This window comes from Phyllopteryx taeniolatus, chromosome 12 (assembly GCF_024500385.1).
Source record: "Phyllopteryx taeniolatus isolate TA_2022b chromosome 12, UOR_Ptae_1.2, whole genome shotgun sequence".
Lineage (NCBI taxonomy): Eukaryota > Metazoa > Chordata > Actinopteri > Syngnathiformes > Syngnathidae > Phyllopteryx > Phyllopteryx taeniolatus.
The window spans coordinates 19,959,726-19,984,997 of NC_084513.1; the positions used below are offsets into that span (position 1 = coordinate 19,959,726).

The 25,272-nt window shown below is 42.0% G+C and overlaps 2 protein-coding genes across 2 annotated transcripts; one reads left to right on the forward strand and one right to left on the reverse strand.

Annotated features, from left to right (window-relative positions):
* Nucleotides 1-1,318: 1,318 nt before the first annotated feature.
* Nucleotides 1,319-4,822, reverse strand: rsph1 (radial spoke head component 1). Its single transcript, XM_061792241.1, has 7 exons — nt 4,674-4,822; nt 4,409-4,522; nt 3,552-3,657; nt 3,368-3,458; nt 2,594-2,729; nt 2,338-2,409; nt 1,319-1,749 (listed from the first exon to the last, which is right to left on the reverse strand). The coding sequence occupies exons 1-7, from the start codon at nt 4,722-4,724 to the stop codon at nt 1,600-1,602; spliced, it is 720 nt and encodes a 239-aa protein (XP_061648225.1). The 5' UTR covers nt 4,725-4,822; the 3' UTR covers nt 1,319-1,599.
* A 4,130-nt stretch (nt 4,823-8,952) lies between these two features.
* cckbrb (cholecystokinin B receptor b) lies at nt 8,953-25,022 on the forward strand. The gene is made up of 5 exons (XM_061792970.1): nt 8,953-9,324; nt 15,808-16,059; nt 16,812-17,073; nt 17,960-18,087; nt 20,385-25,022. The coding sequence occupies exons 1-5, from the start codon at nt 9,177-9,179 to the stop codon at nt 20,924-20,926; spliced, it is 1,332 nt and encodes a 443-aa protein (XP_061648954.1). The 5' UTR covers nt 8,953-9,176; the 3' UTR covers nt 20,927-25,022.
* The last annotated feature ends 250 nt before the right edge of the window (nt 25,023-25,272 follow it).

Sequence of the window (25,272 nt, forward strand, 5' to 3'; positions counted from 1 at the left end):
GGAGTACCCGGAGAAAACCCACGCAGGCATGGGGAGAACATGCAAACCCCACACAGGCGGGACCGGGATTTGAACCCCGGTCCTCAGAACTGTGAGGCAGACGCTCTAACCAGTCTTTCACCGTGCCGCCTGAACACATAATGCTTTTTTAAAAATTTGCTTGCTCTTATTTTGAAATTAACAGCCCTACTTTTATTTAGTAAATTAGAAAACACACAGTTGTGCTCATATGTTTGATTACCCAGGCAGAATTTGTAAGATGGGTACAATTCTTTAAAGAAAACATGAAGGACCAGGTGAAACACATTTAATTTTATTTTAATGGGATTCAAATTAAACGGTCAAGGATTTCAGAAAAGCATTATCATTAAACAAAACATAACCATAAAGAAATTAATGATGGTTGTTGTTTAGTCAGTCATATTTAAAAAAACAATATTTCACAAATGTCGCCAGGGTATGTAAACTTATGAGCACAACTGTACATATATCCAGTCATACATTCATATTGGAATGAAAGTGTAGGCTACACTTTTTTTATAACCACTTGGTGGCGGTGGCATTTTGGAATGAAAGGGTACAGATTTTTCATAACCACTAGATGGCGACATACATTTATAAAATGTGAAAGTTTTTCCCATTTGCCCCTGTACCTTTGTATAATGCACACTATTGACTTTTGGGGGGAAAAAATGTGCATTATACACGAGAAATTATGGTACATATTTTTTCAACCACAGGCTAGTTAGTCATAGCTGCCCAGTGGGAAAAAAACATGCATCTATGATAATATAGTAATTTTTGTTGTTTTTCAGATAAAAAGAAAAAATTTAGGAAATGCATGGCAGAGGAAAAAACATGCATCTAAAATAATATAGTAATTTTTGTTTTGTTTTTCAGATTAAAAGAAAAAATGTAGGAGATGCATGCTTTTCATCAGACAGCAATGAATAACAACAATCATCCATTCATCCATTTTCTTTACCGCTTATCCTCACTAGGGTCGTGGGCTGCTGGGGCCTATCCCAGCTATCTTTGGGCGGGAGGCGGGGTACACCCTAAACCGGTCGCAAGCCAATCGCAGGGCACATAGAAACAAACAACCATTCGCACTCACATTCACACCTATGGGCAATTCAGAGTCTTCAATCAACCTACCGCGGATGTTTTTGGGATGTGGGAGGAAACCGGAGTGCCCGGAGAAAACCCACCCAGGCACGGGGAGATAAGCAGTAAAGCAAATGGATGGATGGATGGATGGATGGATGGATGGCTGTACCTATCTTGCGTCAAGACAGAAGAACAATATAAGACCTGCTGAAGAAAGGAGCAGACATTTATTTCTCGGACAAATGCAATGTTGACACTGGTTGGAGTGGGATAAAGTTGACAAACTCAGGTAAGGGCTGAAAAAAAAGTTTATATTATATGATAAAACTTTGATATTTCTGTATAAATGTAACAGGTACAATTCAAAGCTAAAGGGCATATTCTCCCCATGACCTGAAAGGATTTGAACGTGTGTAATGTAGTTCATATCAGGTATGTTTGTTCAATTTCTACCGTACAGTGTTTGGTAGGTTGGAGGTTGGTCGTTGGCTACGCTTCGGTTGAAGCATCGGGCGAAACCTCGGATGAAGCCTCGGCTTCGCCCTCGGCCTCCTGCGACGTAAGGCCTGTGATCCATTTTGGAAACCACTTGAGAAGCGTAGTGGAGCCCGGCTCGCCCCACTCGCCTTCGGCCCTGTCCTGTGGAGGGAGAGTTAAAAACACATTTACCATTTGCTTGGTATGTTCTTGTATTTGCTTTGACGAAACTGGATAGTTTATTGGGTACACTTTTAAAATCTAATAAGATACAACACGAGCTGAATCAAACATTCTGCCTTTTCAGAGATGCACGTAATGGCATATATATATCTCACGTGGGAGAGGATTAGTGTCAAGAAGAACAGTGGACAATAACAACGTTGAGTATTCACAGGGAGGAGAGTCACCGTGCAAGCACAAGAAGCAATCTATCTCCATAGGTGATTTGGCGCAACACACCCAGAGATATCAAATTATCATAAGACAGTTGCAGGAAATGTTCTACGGTGCCGATATGTACCTTTCAAGTTTAAATGACTGTTTATAGAAGGCAGATGCACACCAAAGAACTAAATGAAGAATATTACTGTGTATAGAGACCAGAGCAGCACCTGCCCTGCTTGTATTTTTACCATTCTCCTCGATCGCAATTGGCTTGTGTTGCTAGTTGTTGGCGTCATTTCTGGTGCTCATACACAATAAAGACGTAATGATTAACTGTGTTGTTGTTTTTGTTGTTGTTGTTACCTGCTCTATCTGGTGGTATTCACCATGCTGCTCGCAGCCAATGTCAAACACATATTTCCCTGGACCAGATGGCTGCAAAAAAACAACAAGAGCTTGATTAATATTGAGTATTTGACAAGCTACCAATGATGTCAAGTCAAGATTTATCTTGAACAGTGAACATTACGATCTTTTCATATTACAGGTCAGTATTACTACGCCTTATGAATTGCCGTGAGTGTATTTTCTATTATTATTGATATAAAACAGAACTCACATTATTGTTGACAAAGTTACTGCTGTATCTGTGATTGGCATGGATGAACTCTCCGACAGACTCAATCTTGCCATTCTCCCACGTTCCAGTGTACACCGAGCCGGTATCATGGTAGCGATAGGTGCCCTCGCCGTGCCTGGATATAAATGATGTCAGCAGGTTTTTTCTCATGTTACAGAAATTAACACAACGTTACATTTCACATTTTAAGTTTTGAGTTAAGCAGAGCTGATTTGTTTGGTTGTTTTCTTGGAGGCACAGATTAGCTTTAGCGTCTGATAAGCGGCACATAATTGTATGAAGTCGTCGACGCAGTGGAAATGCAGGTATTTGTGTTTGTTGATGTGTCCAAGTGCCACAAACACACAGTACAGGTACATCGCGATAAATTAGAATATGGTAGAAAGGTTCAGTTATATCAGTAGTCAATTCATTAAACACTTGGGAAAATACTTTTCAGAAAGCATATTCCTGCCTTAATTTTTTCATTAAAATGATTTTGATTGTTTGTTATGTAATATTCTAGATTTTGTGATGGTGAATTTGGGGTTTTCGTTTGCTGTAATCATGAAACATTTCACTCTGAGTGTGTGTCGTGCATCTTTAAAAAATGAGTTTCACTTTTTAACTTGAACCACCTGACTAAATTAACCTTTTCACGCTATACTAATTTATTGAGATGTCCCCGTATCGTGTACGAACTATCGCCACAAGTTAAAATGCTTTGTCATTGCGGGTGCTCGCTCAACCCCGCTTCCAGAAAAAGTACTGTACCTCATGTGATTGAGCCACTCGCCAACATACGTGTCCCCGTTGGAGTACATGTAAACACCATGTCCCTGTCTCAAGTCCTCGGCCCAAGAGCCTTGACAGAAAAGCAGTGGATGGAAATGATTTATTTAAAAAACAAAAAACAAAAAAGAAAACAGAGACACGTGTGAGGTGACTGTTGACACACCTTCATATTTGGATCCATCCGGGTAGTAGAAGATGCCTTGTCCATGTTTCATGTTCTGGTGGTAGTCGCCCACATATCTCGCCCCATTCACAAAGCGGTACGTGCCCTATCAGCGGCACATGAACCACAACTTTGAATGCAACTTGAAGTTTTTAAGACGATGGTAGCGTTTATTGTAGTGCATTCTTCTGTCACCCTTGTTGAGAAATCCATCAATTTTTTTATACCGCTTATCCCCACTGAATGTGGGCAAACCCTGGACTGTGTGCCGGCCAATCGTAGAACACGTATAGACCATGAATTTACACTTATTCACATTCACAACTATGGACATGAGCTTGGTGAAATTCATAAATAACATCACTTGTGGCACGATAAAAAACAAGGCAGTCATTTTATTGTAACGTTATGATCAACCTTTATTTATAATAATAATATACCAGTACAAATATAGTTTCCTTTTATGATATGCGACTAAATATTACCATCAAGTGCCTCTGTGACTTACCAATCTCACTCCCCCAAAGAGTTTTCATTGACCTTCATACTAAATGTATTTAGATCTGATGCTGTTAGAAACGCATATCGGTCAAGCGCTCACAATTTGTTTTTGTCAATTATCTGCGAGCAGACAATGTACATACAAACAGCAAAATATGCTAGCTTGCTGACAGGGTGGACAATGCTAGTATTAGCATTTAATAAGCACATTAGCAACACGATTCCGTCAGCAAGATGGCTGTGTACTGTTTAACAAATATATTTAGAATTACTGCAAAGTTTTTTTTTTATATATATATATCAAATGATATTTCACGTCCTGAGGCCAGCGTTCGATTATTCATTGCTAATCATACCTTGCCATGTCTTTTACCACGTTCATATCGTCCTTGATAAACATCTCCTTTAGGCAGTACCGCTTTACCCATCCCATGTCTCTCTCCAGCTTCATTTCTGTCCCCTTCGTACTCCTGGATCAAATGGGGGAAAAAAAATACAACAAAATAGGGAATTTATCACCGCTAGCAAGAACGATAGCTGATACACTGGCGTCACCTTGGTTACCCCAAAAAAAAAAAAAAAAAAAAAAAGTCGCGTTACTAATAATGTGTAGTTTCTCACCCCGAGTTTATTGCGTTCCTCGTCAAACTCGTCAGAGTCTATATCGGACATTGTTATTACAAGCCCGTTTTAAAAGTAAAAAAGATAAATGTGGGAAGGGGACGTTGTGCGTTTAGGCGCGTGCACACCTCGTAATTTCAAACCCGGAAGTTTACGTCACTTAGTTGGTCACGTGCCCTCGCGACAAATATTGCTAAAACATTTAGTATTTATAAAAGTTTTATAAAATTATTAATAAAAGTTGATACCCGTCATAATCTCATTATTTTAAGTATTTGACAAAAATTAAAACACTTTGATAATTCTAACAACTATTCCCCCCCCCCCCCCCACCTCATTTGTATTTTCGCACATTGACTTGAAACATTATAATAGCCACTTTTCATAGTTTGTCCACCAAACAACTTAAAAAACACTTAAAAAAGGACAATTTCCGTATATTTTAGGAAAACGTGTAAACGCCGTGGCGTTTAGTTGCTATGACAACCGTTAATCAAAGCAGCCAACATACTGCACTCCATTGGCTTACTTTGGTTGTCTCCTTTTATTAATGCTGTATACTTTGCTGTTTCGTTATATTGATTTGCAATATTTTCAATTGTTCACCTTATAGCTTAATAACAACACCAGGTTAAAGTTTCTTTCGTCTGAATTCTTCCCCATTGGGTGCTTCCAGCTACTGTGTGTGATTCCTTTTAATTCAGTGATTATCAAATAACACTTTTCATAGAAAAGAGATGATAGCAAAAAGTGCATTGCACAATAAAAGCCAAGGTCTACACACACATGCGCGCACAGATACAAAATGACAGAAAATGCCATCAAAAATCAAAAACTGCCTAGAAATACCATGAAGAAAAATGTCTGGAAATAAAGCCGATTCAATGAAGAATAGTGAAAATCAAAGCAAAGACATAAAAAGGTAAACACCAAGCCAAAATACAGTAGACCCCCGCTGTTAACGGGGGATCGTGAACAAGCCTGAACGCGATTAGCGGATTTCTGCAAAAAGTTGATGCTCCTCTTAGAGTGACTATAATTGGCTATTTTAATAGTTTACATCGTACATATATCACATAATCCCACATACTATACTTTACAAATATATTTGTTCTACTGCTGTTGGAGCAATGTCTTTTTTCTTCATCTTAGTTTCAGGGAAGTGTTGCGATTGTACATTTGATGGAAAGATCAACACCTTGAGCCTCCTTGCTGTTGTGTGTATCACACCACGTTCACGCTCTACTTGTCTTATAACACAAGACTGGGTTATACTGTAAATAAACAACACTGATTTGAACACTCAAGTCCATCTATTAGTACCGTATATGAGTCTCAGCCTCACACTGCACTGTTAACACATTCACTGCCATTGACGGCTTTAGAAGTTAAATATCAGTGTTAACCGGGAAGGCTAGCAGTGAATGAGTTAAATACCAGAGCAGTGTGGATGTTGGTGATGCAAGTGCAAATGGGACACCACAATCCTCTTGAGCTCTGCCAAGCACTGATGCGTGCACCCGCCTTCAGTTTTGTCTTCAAATTTATCAGCCAAGACTGACTGTAACAGCGGTGCTCCAAACAAATAATTGCCATCGTGCCAGTTGCAAAATGCCACACTAGAATTGATTTATCTCCAACCTGTCTTCATCAGCAGTAATCAACATGTTTGGTGATTACCAGCCGCGACGCAAAGCACTAGTCTCGCTCCTCATCCAGATTGGCATCCTCCCATGACTTGTTTATCTGGGCTAAGTGGCACAGCACATGACCTAGCCGAGACGGCCAATTAAGCACAGGAGAAAAAAATTATTAGAGGTACATAATGGGCCTCCTCCCCCTCTATTTATCCTGCCTTTTTTTTTGTTGAAATGTTTCCAGGCTAAGCAGATGGTCTCCTGCTAAGATACAATAGCACAACATGTTGACCTCCCAAATTGTGTGGCATAGAGGAGACAGTCCATTAAGAAACACATGCTTGAGCTCTCGAGCCAGCCGTCAAGCAAAAAGAAATAAAACATCAAATTAAAACAATAACCATAATGTTCGGTCAGATTTTATTTTTTTTCATTGATTTTTTTAAATTAAAATTAAATTGTTATTATTTTTATTTCTTTATTTGTATTTGTTATTGTCTTTCATTTTGATACTCCACAAACAAAAAGACGTTTTTTTTTTTTTTTACATGATGCAAAAGGCTTAAAGGGCAAGTGTAACAATAGAACAGAAAATGCTGCAATATACAATACAAGCAATACAGTTAATTAAGCATCATTTAACCTTTCTTAAACACGTTCCTAATAACAAGCAGGCGGAAATTTAAGTGCACATGCTCTACACTACACAATGATCATTTTCAGCAATAAAGGCCAACAGGTGAAAGTATCCCTCTGCTAAAACCTTCCTGTTCCCTCTGCAACATATGAATAGTTTTACTTTATTCTACTTTTATTGTTAGGTGGTTAACGTCTCGATATAGTTTAGATACAGTTAATCATGTTAAAATGTGACTTAAAACATCTGACACACAGTAAATTCATGTTTTATGATAATGGCAGTTTGAAAGAAACAAATCAATTCACCCGAAATTATTTCCTACGGGAAAAATAGTTTGGAAATGAGAACAACTTGCACGTCAAACCAGCGTAAAGGAGAAGATTGTTTTACTTCAGAGCCGCCACTGTATCCTAAATCCCCACACAAAGATCAAACGCTCAACAAAAAGAAAAGATGCAAATCGAACCTATTTCAATGCAGAATCGAGATGTCAATAATGAAGGTATGAAACACTTTTGTTCAGTCAATAAGATTGCCTGAGCATGCATCCCCAAAGCAGGAAGCACAGTGACATTAATGCTGTTATATCACAACAGCGCAGAACCTCAGCGAGGTCAGGGCCAGTATGCGCATTTGTTGGTAGCCTGCAGATGAAACTGGACACACTGAAGCAAGTGGACATGTCGTTGACCCCCAGCTGCCAGGGATGCTTACATCACCAAACGTCTTCATAGTCTTTTGGAGTAGAACACAATAGGAATAAAAGCAACTATAGTCATTTAAAAAAAAAAAAAAAAGAGGAAGATGGGTCACAACTTTTGAAAATGTCAACTGTCATACAAGAACTTATTCACTGTCATGAATTCAAAAAAACAAACAGAATAACTTCAATGCCAAATGAGTAATTTGAAAGTAGTATTCTGCGTGGGAACTTGGTACGCCCGACAGCAGTTTTTGGCATGCACATTATGTTTAGTTGCACAGGGTGGGTTTGCTGGGGCTGCCCATGTGCCCCCCCCCCCCCCAAAAAAAATAAACAAACAAACAAGTGAAATGGTTTTCTACTGCGTTATGTCAAACGTGAATCAATCATTCACGTTTGTATGGGGAATTTGCGCCCCCTTGTGGAGAGATGCAGGATGGGGGCAGAACTGCAATAGTGGAGTCAGGGGGGACATCATAGTCGATTTTGCATCAACGAAGGCCAGATAGCAACTATTCTTTTTTTAAGATATATATTTATTATAATTTCATAATACACTCCTTTACATAAAAAAGCAGGAATGCTGGGAAACAAAGCCAAAATGATTGCAATAAGGTTCCAATTTGTTCCATTTGTGCAATGAAAGATATGTTTTGAATTCTCAGTTGGTTCCCTTAATTGTAATTATTATTTGCTGTTGCCGTATTCTTGCTTGTTTATGAATTTTAAACCAAATACAAGGTCTAATCTGGGGGGGGGGGGGGGGGGGGGGGTTGCACAGGGTGTCATCCAAGTCAAGCTCGGACCGCCACTGGTTACACCTCCGTATCGGATCGTCTGAATCGGAAACAGTGTACTGTTACACCTCTAATCAAAGCGATGGGCCTGCGAGTCTTGACTTTTGACATCTTGAATTTCAAAGTCTTCAATAAACCTTAACACGCGTGTTTTTAGACTGAGGGAGGACGCCAGGAGAGGATGAAAACTTCACACAGGAGAGCCGGTGCGGGGATTCCAACCCAGAACCTCAGAACTGCGGGGCAGACCTACTAAACCCCCACTTGCCAAGGCTGAGCAGTTACTGACCGTGGCCACAGAGAGGCAGCCTATCAAACAAACATACATTGGAGCACGCACAAACATACATTATTGGAATGCCTTTGCAAAATATATGGAACCCAAACTATGACCTTTACCTCTCTCTCTCTCTCTCTCTCTCTCTGTCTCTCTCTGTCTCTCTCTCACTCCCTCACTCTATAAGTATCCAACGTTTCTCACCCTGCGCGAGACTGACTTGGTGACAACGTAGCAGTTTGCAAGGCTCTCCCTTTCTTTTTCTTCAGTGCACAGAGAGACGAGCAGCTGCAAAAGAAAGCTACTTCTTCTTCTTCATGTAACAACTCGGAAAGATCTCCGGTTATGGATGCAAGTGCGCGCGGTAGCACGTTGGAATTTGAGAGCAAATAACTTTTTTTTTTTTTTTTTTTTTTTTTGCCAATAAGTGGCGAGTCGATCGAAGAATTATGGATTCGTTCGCGCCAAACGACACGTCGGCAGAGTGCGCGGGGGCGCCGCGCGTTCTCGCGGCGCAGGACGGGAGCGCGGACGCGTCCAACCGGAGCTGCGGCAACATCTCCGCGGCGCTCGCACCCAGAGGCGTTCGGCCAAAGGGTGAGACAACACTTTGCGGGTTTCATTTCAAGAGAGACAACGCGCCACTGTGACGTCACGCCTTCAAAAGGAAATTGCTGCCGATGTGCAAAGTTGATCCCATACGCAGTTCAAATCATTCACATCAAAAAAAAAAAAAAAAATCATCTCTCAAATTTTAGGGGTGCTGAGATTCATTTTAGGGGTTCTTGAACACCCCCCAAAATGGGCTGAAAATGCATATGAGTGAGATGCCGAAGAACCGTAGCCCCGCACGGTCTCAAATAATTCAATATGATGCGATACGCAATGCCATTATTTTGCAGCCCTAAATGTAGCCGCTGCAGTGGCATGAGGCTTAAGAGTGCAAATGAAACCTGGCTGCTGAGTGGGGATTTAGCGGATCAGCTGACCTCACATCTGGACTGTGACATGGTCACCATGCCTCGTGCATTCTGGGGTTTTGCACCTTTTTCTTATCAGGGGTCAGTTCAGCTTGCAGGTTCCCCGAGGGATGGAAAAAAAAGGATGCAATGGTCAAACTAACAAGGATGGAGACATTTCCGTGATCAATATTTAAAAAAAAAACAAGCCTATCCAAATTTTTCACCATCACTGTTTTCAAATGTTATTGTCTAAAAAGCAACATCTTTCAATATAGGCAAAAATTACACCAAAGAACAGGTAATCAATGAGGGACATGACAGGCTGAAGTGTCCAAAATTTGGACGTGCCAAAATCTGGCTGAAAATCAAACATTTCATCAGAAAACAAGGCTAACGAGGGATTTTGTTTTCTGCAGACATCGTTTTTAATTCCACAACTATGGAATAAGTGCCAATGTTGACAGGTCCTTAAATATACGTCTTACAGTATGTGGTTGTATTATTATTATTATTATGATGATGATGACTTTTTGGGTCAAATCAAATGGGCGATAAGGACCATCGGTTTCCAAACGCCATAAAGCAAAGTCTTGTGATGCATGTTTGCTCGGAGACTCAAGACAGACAAAATGGCGCATCTCCCGTATCGCTGCTCCTTCATCAAGCAAATGGCGCTATTTTGCTCCACCTCTTTAACTGGCCCCCCTTAATTGTTTTCTGACGAAGCGCTTGTGTGTGAGCGTGTCACTGCGCAGAATGAAGTCATCTTCATGAGGGGTGTCGACAAAGACAATGCATTTTCTAAGCGGCGCGTCACGCTGTTTCGATCTCCCGATGCCATTCTCAAGCCTGTCACACGGGTTCCTTTCGCTCCCGCTCCCTATAGAATGTCTCATTTGAGGGTGTGCAAGGGGCCGAATGCCTTCTATAAAAGCCGCCTGTCAATCTCAGCTCTACGAGCGAGTTCAAGTTTCCAGTTAATTCAGGGCTCAGTTCTAAGAGCTCCTTTTCTTTTCCCATGACTATGTTTACTTCCACTTGGCTCCCTAATATGGAAACCTGGAATTTCGTTCCAGTTTTCATATGGGCGACAGGCAAATTTATGTGTCTCTTAAAAAAAAAATGGAGTAATGGATATTGTTCTACTACATCTACTACAAATATGGCGATGATATAAAGGCCCGGCTGGCTCTGAAATGACAACAGGACAGAGTTGATGGTTTTTGGTGGCCCGGCCGGGAACGCCGTGTTAGATCTAAGCGTCAAGTTGGATTCGGATCTGAACTGTATCACTTGAGGCCGGCCGGCCAAAGTCAAGCGAATTCTTTCACGGCAGCACTTTTGAAACATTAGTCCGTGCCATCGTCGCGACCCGGCTGCGCTTCTGGAATGGGCTCGGCGCGTCTTCTATTAATCGCCTGCAGATGCTACGAATGGCCGGTGCACGTCTTAGCTTGCAAATTCTTTTGATTTGCTTTGAAATCATGAAATGCTCTCGGCCCGCGTTGCCTCTCTGAGCTTCTTCACCGATACGAGCCCAAACGTTCTGTCAGGTCAGCTGGTGAACCGCTCTTGACTGCGACCAAAACGAATCCCAGAGCGGAGCGTTCCCTTTGCTGCTGCAGCTCCAAAATTGTGGAACAACTCGCCTTAGCCCATGAGACACATCTCCTCTTTGCCTGTTTTTAAAATCACTCCTTCAATTGCAGCTCTTCTCTTCGGCCTTTGCCATCCAACGAGATGCTGAGTTGTTGATTTTTTCCTCACACTGACTGACATTTCTGTCTTTAAATGTAATTTATGCACCTACCTTTGTGAACTTCTTTGTCCTTTGTGTTATTTATTTATTGCTCTGCACAGCACTTTGGCGCACTGCACGTATAATCATAATATAATCGTGTATTTTGTTGTTGTTGCCATGACTGTGTAAAAAGGCACATTATGCTTTTCTTTTGTTTTGTTTAGCATGAATATATACAGTTCAAAGACAATACAGTCATGAATGTACATTGGAAGTGTGTAACAAATCAAGTTGGACAGGATTGGATTGCTTTGAATAGTGCGAGTGCTTCATGGCCTGCTCAGGCATCGGCCTCCGCACGATTCTCTTTGCAAGCTAAACATTTATTTTGTTCAACCTTTTGTGATAAATTGACTATGCTCATATCGATGAATCGCCTATACATTTGCGTCACACAGCTCTTTTAATGGCTGTCACTTGATTGTGGAGGTGGTCCTCATATTAGCGTATATCCAGTGCGTATGTAACATGAAATAAAGACCTCAGCTGTCTGTCCGGCACCAGGCTGTGCCCGCATAAGAGCAGTCAAGAGAATATCAGACCCAACACAGCTGCCGGCCGGCAACACCGCGCCCGCACTCACCCCTCAAATGACGTACCGCCGACCAACCGCCATTAACCTCTTGTCTTGGTCCGTTAAACACGCGGTCTGCATTTACGGAGCTTACCGAGGCGAGGTGCAGTCAAGATTGCTATTGTGGCGCATGTGCCTCATCTCCGGATCTGTCAAAGCTGAGCGGCATGCATCCAATCACCAACAGGAGGTCATGGAGCACATTTGAAAAGATGTCTCGCCTTTCTTATCAGGGAATTGAGTGGGTCATGTTGTACTGTGCGGCAACATGTGCTGGTTGTATAAAAGTACTGTACTTTATCGTACTGAGAGCTGTTTCTAATATTTTGGTCGCTGTATTTAGCAAACCCGAGAGTCCAAATATTGCGTTTGAACAAAACGGGTGGGGAGGGTGCAGGTGCTTTGAAGGCACACAGCCAACAGACACAATGAACATCATTTCACACTCCGACAGTCATGCATACAGCAATTGAACTGCCTTGGCTGGATCGCTGTCTTGTTGCGTGCAGACGCGTGAGAAGGTGTTTAGCGAGTCAATGAAAATGTTGATGAGCTACCCAGGATGAGGGCTGATTGCAATTCATCACGCATCAACAGGAGGGCATTACCTGGCCGATGAGGGCGGGGGGAGCCAAATGGCGTGCACAAAAACTCACTTTCACACCGCAAGTTCCTGTATCACCTGTGCATGTTTTTGTTGTGACGCAAACGAGAGTTGACAGCGACCAGTCGCAACACGACATCCAGGGACAAAACGGTTTACATTTCGAGTGGTTGTTGTTACAGTTAGAATTTTTATTTATTAGAAATACTGGATTTGTATGAAACGTGCTCTGCTTTGTGCGCTGCCCCATTAAGGGCGAGCGAGAGGGAGGGTGCTAGCAATGCTAGGCTAACAACGTCTGCATGTTCACACTTTTGATTGAGATTTGTTGTTAATGTTCATGTTATTTCTATTCATCTAGCAAAATATATTTGATAAAACATTAAAAGTTGAAAGTGTCAAATGTGGTTTTTTTGATTAAAATGAGGATAATCGGTAAGAAATGGTCGAATTAATAGCGTGCCGCCACTATTACACAATAATCATACATTTGTATTGCTTTCTTAAGGTCTTGCATAATAATTAGCTATTGTTTCTAATGACGAAAAGTGCATAGTGTCGCTTATTTACAATTTTTAAAATTCCAAATAAAACATGTTGCAATGTTTCGAGAGTGTGTCCAGTATGTGTGATTTGATGGAGGTTTACGTTTCCTCATGGCAACTGTACAGCAATCCCACGCATATTCATCACATCACTCACTTTTCACAAAATTACCATTCCTGTTTTTTTCCCCTCGTGGAATCTGTCCCCAGCTATTCGTTGAAAAACTCACCAATTTGCATTTTGTTTTCTGTGTGTTTTTTTTCTTTCCTGAGACGCCTGAAGATGCCACAAGAAGCCAAGAATTAATAGGCCGACTGTGGAGTAATTTGATGTCAAGGAACTATGTTGAAGTGATACATCGCGACTGACACACAAGCTCGTCAGGGACGAGCTATATTTACATGTTAAATGAATAAAAACTGATCTTTATTACCTTTGTAAAGGCAGGATATTCTTGTGTTGGAGCCTCAAGTGTAACAAGTTGTTTTCTATTAGAGACAGAACAAGAAGGGCCATTGTTTAGCAGTCTGTCCTCTTGAAGAGGTTTTCAGCACCCTCTGTGAAATAACTGTCGTGGATTGCACTTGAGCTTAGTGACACAGCTGAGGTGACATTTACAGCGGCGGATAAGACACTCGCGGTGACATTTACCAATACCTCGGCCTTACAGCAGCAAGGGCGGATTCTTTTCCCCGATGGGAACGGTGACACGAGAGCCAACCGGAATAGAAAGCGTCGGGCCGCATACATATTAGAAAGGCGGGGAGAGGAAATCATTCACAGTTCATAAAATGTCAGATTTGTTGAATGAGAAAAGCAGATTAAATGTTAAATATTCATGGCCAGACAATGAACTCTATTAGGAAGTGAGCCACCAGTTAACGGTGGGTCTAATAAAAGCCTCTGCCGACGATGAGTCTCGGTTTAGATTCTGAAAAAAAAAAGTAGATGGAGTTGAGTGGCGGGTCATTGGTAAATAAAAACAATGAAATAAAGAATTCAAGAGCTTGTCTTGTTTACTGCTCATCCTCGTGTGTGTGTTGTGAGGTGGGGTCACCAGTCAATCGCATATCAGTATCGTTTGAATGGGTTTGACACTTTGATGTCAGTCAGAAAACATTGGATTCTTGAGAGTATTGTCCCATAAATCCATATTTTCTAGTATTTGTCCTCAAGGGTCACAGGTGAACCGGACCTGAGATTTGAAGCTGCGGGGCAGATTGTGATTCCCAATCAAAGTACCGATATGAGATCGTCACGTGTGCCACTTAATGGCGTGCACGTGGACAATCTGATGCATTTATAAGTAAGCATTACAGGGAAATATTCGGAATATTTCGGTGAAACTTGTTCAGCCCAGTATGACAGTGCCGTTATTCACCAATAAAAAGTACAACCACAATAATAGACACTGAGTGTGTTGGAACCGCAGTAACGCTATTATATGTTCGGCAAATGCTGCCCCCCCCCAAAAAAAAAAACAAAAAACAAACCACACAGGCACGAGTGAACACATTCTGGTCGGAATGAACACATGCACTGTGTGCTTCAATTGAACAGCAGCTTGTTCATCTGGGGAATAAAAGTCAAACGTGGGCTACACGCCAACATCATTATGATGCAAACAGTCTTGCTCTTGTCGTCCGTTATTATATTTAGGAAAAAAAGAAAAATGAATGCCAGTGAATGCAGCAGATAAAAAAAAAGAAAAAAAGTGCTTTATTCTACCATCTTTGAGCAGAAGAGCAATTAAGAGTTTCCTGAGCCACCTTTGAATGTAAATGTGCTGAGAGAGTTATCAACGCAGGGAAGCTAATTGGCTTCGATTAGGCAGAAGCCCGGGCAGCATATTCTGTTCAGTATGGCGGAGACAGACCCTAATGAAGGTACATGTTCTCTATCCAATCGCCTGCCTGCACATTTTTCATACTGCTGAAAAATGGGGGGGGGGGGGGGGGGGGGGGGGGACGATCGGCAACACACTTTCCGACCGTTCGTCCCTTTCACTTATTAATAGGCAGAATTTTTGATTCGGTCCTTTTATTGGATCTCATTAGATGAGAATTAGAAATGGAAAGTGAATGTCAAAGAGGCAAATCCTGGAGCATGATGGGACGGTTGAGCAGTAGCGAGCGACTCAATCTATCACGGAGCCTCATGACGAACATTTCTGAAACTCTGTGTCGTGACGTTTGACCATTCAACGTGTATTTTGTAAAGCAACTCCTGTGAGCTGGAGGCAGTCAACATTTTCTCATGCTGAGGTGTTCTCACACCTTGACCTGGACCCGGATGCTTTCGGATAAGCAAGCCATCTGTGCATTTCGCATATTATTTGCAAAATGGTGCCATTATTCAGCGTTTGCGTGCATGGCTGCTACGAGGAACAATTTCGAGAGAACAAATCAGTACCTGAGAATCAATCGATGAGGGTGTAATTACCTCTCAATCTTAACGAACACCACACCCTTGTTGATCGAGTCAACTTTTTGAAAAAAACTTGTTTTATTTTCACTTTCCGTTAACAGAAATTGCAACCGCATAGTAGAAGTGCATGTCAATAAACGATCGTTTGTTCGTTTGTGTGTTTTAGATGACGACCACACGCTGAGGATCCTGCTCTACTCCTTCATCTTCTTCCTGAGCGTGTTCGGGAACCTGCTGATCATCGTGGTGCTGACGCTCAACAAGCGCATGCGCACCGTCACCAACACCTTCCTGCTGTCGCTGGCCATCAGCGACCTAATGATGGCCGTCTTCTGCATGCCCTTCACGCTCATTCCCAGCATCCTCAAGGACTTCATCTTTGGCGCCATCATGTGCAAGATAGTATCCTACCTCATGGGTGAGAAGAGACAGGAAAAGATGATTTCAAAAAAAAACACAACCATATTATACACGCTGCACTCATTCCCAGTTTGGATGCCTATTTGGAAACTGTAGCGTAAACAAAACGCACACATCTAAAATGTGAAACAACTGTAAGTTTACACTCAGTACAGTGGGACAAAAATAATTATTTGAAGTTGATAGTTTAAGAAATGAACTCAATTTTCTCTGGTGGAGGTGTTGGTGTGTCCCAATGATCCTCGGAGTTCAGTTGTTTGCCGCAGTCACACATGGCAAACATGTCCTAATTCTTGGATAAAAACCCCTGTTTCCTTAGCGAGAGCCGTGGAAATGACACAAAACACACAAGAAAAAGCACGTTAAGGTCACGCAGTGGCCTCGTCAGTCTCGTCCCACGAGAAAACCGTTGGCGGCAGCTGAACTGCATTGAAGCATTTGTAACTTTTTGAATTTTCTGAGGGAGAGTCAGGTCTGACAACGCACTTCACCTGACTGACTCACACACACACACACAAACAAACATTCGCAGTTTGCATTTTGAAGATCCGTGAATAAGAGAGGTAAAGAGTAATTTCCCGTCAGGCCTTGTCAGGGGGGGACGACGCAGATGGGATCAGTGTCTGAGGCCAACGTGATTTCCTCTTCCACAGATACGCATCCTCTCCGCCTCGCATATGTCCGCCGCGTCGCAGCTTTTGTTCTCCTTTGGATTGCAGATACGACTTATAAGATTTTGTCTTCCGACAGGTATATCGGTCAGCATCTCCACGTTCAGCCTGGTCGCCATAGCAATTGAGCGCTACAGCGCCATCTGTAACCCCCTGAAGTCCCGCGTTTGGCAGACCCGTTCCCACGCTTACCGGGTAATTGCCGCGACGTGGCTGATGGCAGTCGTCGTCATGATCCCGTACCCGGTGGTCAGTCATCTGGACTCCTTTCCGAGCCCCGGCAACACCACCGCCCACCAGTGTCGTCGCAAGTGGCGCGACGCCGTGGCCGAGCAGTCCTGGTGAGTCTGGCTGCAAAACCCGCAAAACCGCTTTGTTGCGCCAGCTTAAGAAATGTTTCTAAGCTGTAAGTACCACGGAAATGTAAGAAAAAGTATTTTAGGAGCACCATAACGAGGAATGTATGTTTGTAAGCCACTGCATAACAAGAGGATACGTATTGTGTGAGTAAATGTGCATGTACAGTAAGCATGTACACAAATACATATTGTAAAAAAAAAAAGATTCCTATTATATGTAAATACATACATTTGTATGTTAGTGTAAGCGTCAGCATTGTGTTAGTAAGACCATTCATATTTGAGAAAGTACGCGAATGTCAATAAGTAACCACAAAAGATGATATGCATTATAGAAGTAGTAGTTTGTAGTATGTAAATACCAATCAAAACTTCATTATAGTAGTTATATATCTTGCTTGTGAGTATAAAAGGAATAAAAGCAAGAAGGCAAGAATGACTGCAAAATATTTTAAAGTCCAAAAGTACACATAATACAGAAAAGCAACACAAGAATTTTAAACTGAAGGTCCTGTGATTGAAAAATGAACCTGGGTACTTATTTCATGTCTGACTGCCGTCTTTGTTTGGATTGCTTTGTTTGCCCCCCCCCCCCCCCCCCCCCCCAAAAAAAACAGGCTTTCACTTTGCAGCAGATAACATTTTGATCAATATGGTTTGGAGGTGCCTCGAATGTATTCGTTGACTGGAGCGTAAATGATCCACGTTCACAGATCAGTCAGCGTCACATCCAATCCAATTCTCACCTCCCGTAGAATGCATGCTGGCTGCTAACAGTTCGGAGGGGACCCGCGTGCAGCGCCGTCGCCTCGCGCCGCTGTATTTGTGAAAATTGCATTGCAAAAAAAAAAAATTGCATTGTCTTCAGGTACGTTTTGCTGCTGCTTTTGCTGTTTGCCATTCCTGGCGTGGTGATGAGTGTGGCCTATGGCCTCATCTCCAGGGAGCTTTACAGAGGGATCCAGTTTGAGATGGGACACAAAAAAGACTCTACAGGTGAGGACACGCCAAATCGCTTGAATACATACGATACAAAGTTATTTTCCCGCACGCTCATTAGGCTGACAAACAAATGATTGAACATGTCCCAACTAGCAGTATGATGCTGAGAAAAGCTGCAAAACCATAGCCAAGCATTACTACTACAACCAATATATTCTACAAAAAAAATAATCATTCTGGTTACGTCCTGGGGCATAGGAACAAAACAGTAATGAGTATACAAAAATAATAATGAAAATAAGAAAACAAAGCGGCAAACATAGAGGCAATTGTGTGGGGGATGATAGAGATCACGCACCGGCTGCAAACCTTCAGATGTGTTTTTAATATCTTGTTATTTTTAGTCAGTTGGACGCCATTGCGACCTACAACCAAAATAATACACACATTGTTACACGAGTACCTCGGGGACAGTGGCTGTGCAAAATTATCTTTGGAAAGCCGGATGCTTTTATATAGGATCCGATTTTGTTCCGCAATCTCTCGCATGATTTTTTTTTTTGTCGAGATGATCGCAATCGTGACCGTAATGATTTGAGAAGCAACATCAATCACTGTTATGCGCCGCGGGTGATGAGGTACCACATGTAACTTGTCAGTGTACTTACAAGGGGGTCTGGGATCGAAAGTAGACGAGAAGCGGATGTGAGAGGACGGGATTGGCTGGCAGCTGCCGGCATGGACGTCGCCATCTGCTTGGCCTCACATGGGAAAAAAAAAAAAAAAAGGTTGTCTGAAAAAGAGATGAGCACATATTTAAAAAATGACTACAAAAAAGTGGAAATCCCATAAAAGGGATAAAACGTTCCCAGGAGATTTTATAGGACATTAATGGAACATGAGGCAAATTTAATAATCCATTAAGTGTGTTCTGTGTACTTATATGGAAGTAAATGTGGAGCCTCCAAAGACGGACACGCCCTAAAAGCTTTAACCGCACAACAATGTCTTGAGTAACATTTTTGCATCATTCACATGTGCACGCAGAGAATTGAATATTGGATCATTAAACTAAAATCGTTTCAGGATCCCCTTGCCTCATTTTTCCCAAATTTTTACAGCATGTTTTTAATCATATTTGATTTCAAATCTGCCCGTTTTGCAAGCCTTGTTTTTGATGTTCTGCGGGTCATTTTCATGCTAGTCTGCCTTTTATTGTTTTCAGCTACATGCTATTTAGTGTACATTAGCATCTGCTTGGTAAAAATCCATTTTGTTCCCATGGTGCAGTAAGTACTATTTCAGGTTTTATGTTCATTACAATTCCCACGTTCCAAAAACAAAAAATGCAGGTTTTTGATTTTATTATCAATGGCACCCAACAACAACAAAAGTCACAGATTAAAGTTGTGAGAGACTTTGGACATTCCACAGTCACCAATCAAAAATGTGTCACTGTGGTATGAATAAAAAATAGTCACCGTGCTGCGGGGCAGTGCACAATTTAGTCTCGTCTAGTGGTCTTAGTCACTGGCAAACATAATCAAATATGTTTTCGCACTGTGGAGCCTTGGTGGTAACCAGGGCAACTGTAGAATGAAAGAATGGAGACATTCCAAACATTTGCATTATTGTGTTATGATAAAGAAATGCAATAACGGCTGCTTGTTTTCGAGCACGGAATAAAAATCTTGTTGCTCGGTGTTGTGGGAAAACAGGACAGGCTGTCAATTATCAGCTTACAGTTCCGCCGGTGTGGTGCTGCTGAATTGTTTGATTAATTCCCCCTTTTGGTGATGTTTGTCTCTATTCTCCGTCTCTCATCTGATTATTGCTCCTGCCTGTTTCTCGTCAGCTCTGCGCTCCACCTGTGTCTCGTTGAGTCTTGAAACCAGACTGTACAACCATCCATTTTCTGTACTCCTTATCCTGCTCTGAGTCAGGTGAAAGAAAGTCAGCGACGTGAAACGCTACGCTGAAAATGTCCAGAGTACAGTGGCTAAGCAAACCAAATCGTTTTTTTTGTCCATTGCTGGATCTTTTGTTGTGCTGCTTTTTTGACTAGCATATTTACATAACACGCATTCATATGTACACAGTGCAGAAAGCAGAGAGTTTACGCAGTGCTATTTTATAAAGAGGCCATAAATATCTTGAGTTTATTTTTCATCAGAGAAGACATTCATAAAGACATAAAAAAAAAAAAAAAAAAAAGGTCTTTTCTTTGGTCTCATGAACTTTTGCGACGCTCTGACTCAAAGAACGGAATTTCCAGATTCCGCAAGGTTGACTTTCACATCCCTCACAAGATGACGGCTAGTTGAATTCTCTTTCTTGGCTTTCCGATACAGACGTGAAGAATGGCTTGACTTCAACAGCGTCGTGCGGCAGCGACGACGGCGACGGCTGCTACGTCAACGTTCAGCGTCCCTACTCGCTGGAAATGTCTGCCAGGTCCGCCTCGGCCAAGACGCCCAAAGCAGACCGGCCGCGCAGCAACACGTCGGAGGCCAAGCTCGAGGCCAAGAAGCGAGTCATCCGCATGCTGGTGGTGATCGTGGTCCTCTTCTTTCTGTGCTGGATGCCGCTGTACTGCGCCAACACGTGGCGGGCTTTCGACAACGCTTCGGCCAACAAAGCCCTCTCGGGCGCGCCCATTGCTTTCATTCATTTGCTGAGCTACACCTCCGCCTGCGTCAACCCCATCATCTACTGCTTCATGAACACCCGTTTCCGGAAGGCTCTGCTCGCTACGTTCGCCTGCTGCGCCGCCCCGGGCCGTTGCCGACGCCGGCGCCGCGGGCTGAGGGACAACGAGGAGGACGTCACGGCCATGGGACCCTCCGTGTGCAAGTTCAGTTACACGACAGTCAGCACCATGGGAACCTGCTGAGGCTGATGGAGGCAGCTCCTGTCTGGAAGAGACAGTTACTATGGCAACGCGGTACACAACATCCGCTGTGCTTAGCCCAAAGTGAAAACAGTCGGCGTAATGTAGCAACGTACAAGCTTAAACCCATGACTGTGAGGGAATCAAAAAGGGATAGTAAAACTCACAGTGTACATACCTCAATTGAAACACACAAAAATGGAGTATACAAATTGCTGGTTGAGGTGTTCAATCAGGGGTGTCCAAACTTTGGCGTGGGGGCCGCTGTCCCTTTTTTTTGGGGGGAGTCTGTGACATATATAATCTGACCTCGTTGGTTTTCTGTAAATTTACAAAAACGCCAAGTAACTCGTAAAACGGTACCAACATTCATAATGCCCGATGAATCAAGACAATTCAGCTGCAGCAGCAAAGTGCGTCGATCGCAATTGTGAGCTCCACTTTCGCTTGCTCTTGTTTTGATTCTGAATGTGGACACTGCTTAGTCCAGGGGTGGCTCGATTCTGTTGGGATACAGGGCTGCTGACCACTTCAAAAATCCTGAAAAACCCTTGCTTTTTCATTAAAAAAAAATAAATAAATACATATAATGTATACCGTGTACAAAACACTATACAATAGCTGAGCGTATCTTTACCTACACTGATGGATTGATTTTAGCGTGTTACTGTAAATGAAAATAAATGTGAAGAAGGTCAACGTGGCCCTTCCGTCCTTTGATTTTTTTTGTACGCAAACATTGGAAGAGAAAGTTTGGACACCCCTCCGTTAAATAATGAGACTTTCCAACTTAGTGGTCATTAAGTGAAGAAAAAAACGTTTCTGTCGCCTATTTATAGACCTGATTGTTAGTAACGCTAATTCGGCTGCCTTTTGTAAAAAGTGCCTGCTTGTTAATATCGTTCTTGTCAGTGCAACATCTTGGAAGTACTTATCGACTTGAGGTGTGTTGATGTAAATTGAAAAGTTGCAGAAACTGTATATGTATATTGCTGCGCTACGTGTCATGTGTATGCGCGAGTGACGTCAGGAGCCGCGGTCATTCGGGTTGACCGTTAACCACGCGGCCATGCGACGTTGACACCACGGGGATTTGGGCGTTTTTTAAAATCCATATTCAAAGTCTTGCTAAATTATCTCACGGGTGATCACGATATCCCTGATAGGCTGCGGGGGAAATGAATAATTAAAATAACGAAGTGCTCTTTTTTAAAAAGTGTTTATTTTAATGGCACTGTAGTAGGCACTGTGTCCTTTCCAGTGTTGTAGCGATAGTAATGCTTTCCGTAGAAATTGTGACATAGCGTGCATCTATAACTCAACTTCCCAATGATGACATCATGTTGTACTTCTTCAAATTAATCAACAGCGCCTCTGCTGGTGGCCTCCGAATAGTGCACTCAATTCCTCCCGATTGATTCCACATAATCCACAGTATACTCGATTAATTAGTAGATTATGATGCCCATTCCTAACTGTAATAGTCTAGTCTAATCAACATCGGACACAAGTCTCTTTCTTGTGTGTGTTTCTTTGGACTGAGGATAAAAAAATAAACGTGGCCCAATTTTTCTTAATCTTTTACAAATAATTAATGATCACATTATTGATGTGACGTATTGAATTTTGGCCATGTTAATTGGTTTGGTCATGGTGGTATGGACTGAAAGATGCCATTAGGACTGAAATGTAGCTTTAGGAATGGCACATTAGGAACAATCTCGTAATAGAATTATGAAATGCTGCATTCAAACACCATCATTTATAACTTCTAATGAGTTTTGTTTGTTTTTTTTAAAAAAAAACAGCGAGTCGGCAGCAGCCTTCAATATTTGACAGCAGCACCGGGGGTATCGTGTAATTAGTTGCAACGAAGTTCAGGCGTTTCTCAGAGACTCCACGTCCCCGCAAGCTTCTACCAGAATGATATCTGTGGAAGAACTTGACTTTCATTGTTACTGCTGCTAGATGCCGATGGCTCCATAGTGGTTGCTAGCAGTTTCAAGCACTTATTGAATGAATCACAGTTTATAAGCACATTCAAATTTAAGACCCATTGTGTGTCTAAATACTGTTGGGCAAAAAGAAAAGTATAGGAATGCAATATCGACCGGGTTTATGAGTGACACTTAAGGAGCCCCGCACCCCGGCGAGGTTTGAGAGAATAATTTCCCGGCGGTGTCACAAAAGTTGCGTGATGTCGACACACACCTCGGCTCATCCACTTTGCCACTCACACTGACAGCAGCTTATTAAATTTGTTGTTCCAGATAGGTGCCACTCATTTTCCTTCCGGTGCAATTCATACTGAGCGTTTGAACGTTTCGAAATTCAACCTAAAGTGAAATCAGGAAATGATAACGAGACAGGTTTGCTGTGTCGACAACATTCCCCCCCAAAAATGCTTGGATGGTTAATTGAAGACTCCAAAGTGTCCATAGGTGCGAATGCGAGCACGATCGGTTGTTGTGAGCTCCAGCACAGCCGTGAAATTAAGTTTGCAGTCTGGACCGGGTTTTAATATTGATATCTGTGGAGAAAAAAAAAAATACCTGAAACATTATTCCACCTTAGTGCACTGGAAGATTTTTAAATTTATGGTCTGGGGTCCTCGGTTGGGCAAATTGACCGAAAAGCCAAATAATACAAATTCCAAAATGAATTCCTTTCGGCTTATCATTTAAAATCAATTTCAACAAGCACCTCTGGTTTGAATGTAATAGTGCTTGGAACAAAGGAAAAAAATGTTTTGCAATAGAAGACAAAAATAGATGTTATTTAGGCTTATATTTCCTGTGTAAATAATAACGCAGTAATTGGAGGATAGTTAAAATACCGTAAAATAAAATATTGATGATACATCACTTTATCTTTGTAACCGTGCAAGAAGAAAATAAAGCATTTATTGTTGCTGTCTGAAGAAAAAAACGTGTATGTCAGATTGTGGTTTTATCAGGAGAAATAATAATAATATTAATAATAAAAGCTTTATATCAAAGGTGTTTCATACAACACACCACAAACGACTTATCAGACAGATTTCGCGCCGCAATCATAGATCTTTGTGCATGGCCATCTGCTTGAATGACTAAATTCATCATCCAAGCTTGGATGTGCAGACGATATCGGTCAGCGGAGGCCACCGTAACGATGTCCAGAACATTGAATTCGGGTGCCGAGTCGTAATACTTTGGCGGACCATCCTAGCGAAGATTTTAAGACCGCCGTGTCTTGTGAGAGTCGCGCATCAGGGCATTGTTTAAATGCACACCATCTCCGAGGCGCATTTCAGATTAGTGCAAATGTCAACATGAAAACACGGAGGCTTTTTCTTTCTTTTAACATTTGTATTTTTTTTTTTTTTTTACGTACGAGCAACGTGCATTCCTGCTCATCTGTGTCTTTGATATTCTAAAAGTGATGACACTTTACGTTGAAATTCTCTTGTGATGTAAAAATGAATGCAGTCTGTCGTTTTGTGACGCTGCGTAAAGGAAGTGTTTCGGTCCGATAGTGCGCCATGTTTCCAAGCAGCTTGTTGGTGCCCAAGGCTACATTGAAGACTGAAGAGTTAGAGAAGCGTACAAGGGCACTCTTATGTCCACTTGAATTGTCCCGCTTCCCAGGCCACCCTTGCATTAAACGTCGCTTGATTGTACGCTATCAGTATTTTCTCTAATCCCTCATGTATTTATATGGGTCAGTGTTGTTTGGGACCAAATGGCAAATTTGCTCCAGGCTTTGACTTGACATCGCATCATGGTAACACAGCAGAAATGAATGTGACGGTTGTCTTTTCTGGAGCAGAGTGACAGTGTAAAAAGTGTGCTTTATTGTGACAACTGTCTACAAATGCCGAAAGCATCTTTGTGCAATTGTAAGGCCTTACGTGTTTACTTGTGCTTTGATTATAATCTGAAGTATCATCTGATGTTACATCATGGAGGAGGAACAACAAAGTCTACCTCCATCATGGAAGTGCAGAAAGGAAGCTCCTCAACATATTGTCTCCGACATATGGAACGTTTGTGTACTGAAGTGATTTTTTTCCCCCTCTGCTGCTACTTGTTCGTGTAATATTTAAAATAAAGTCATATTAAACCTATCATCTACGTGTTTAGTCCAAAATCTTGCATTTTCTTTCGACTTCTTATCTAATTAGGTTCAGCGAGAATGTTCACGGTAAAAACAACGTGTTCTACCAGATGGGCATTTTTTTTCGGCTGAGGAAAACGTATATATATTTGAAATGGGATGGGAGAATCTCTCTGAATGCTCTGAACTGACGTTTTGCTGCAAGTGGTGATTTCAGCCGAATAACGCTGCCTTGATAAGTTAGCGTCACATGC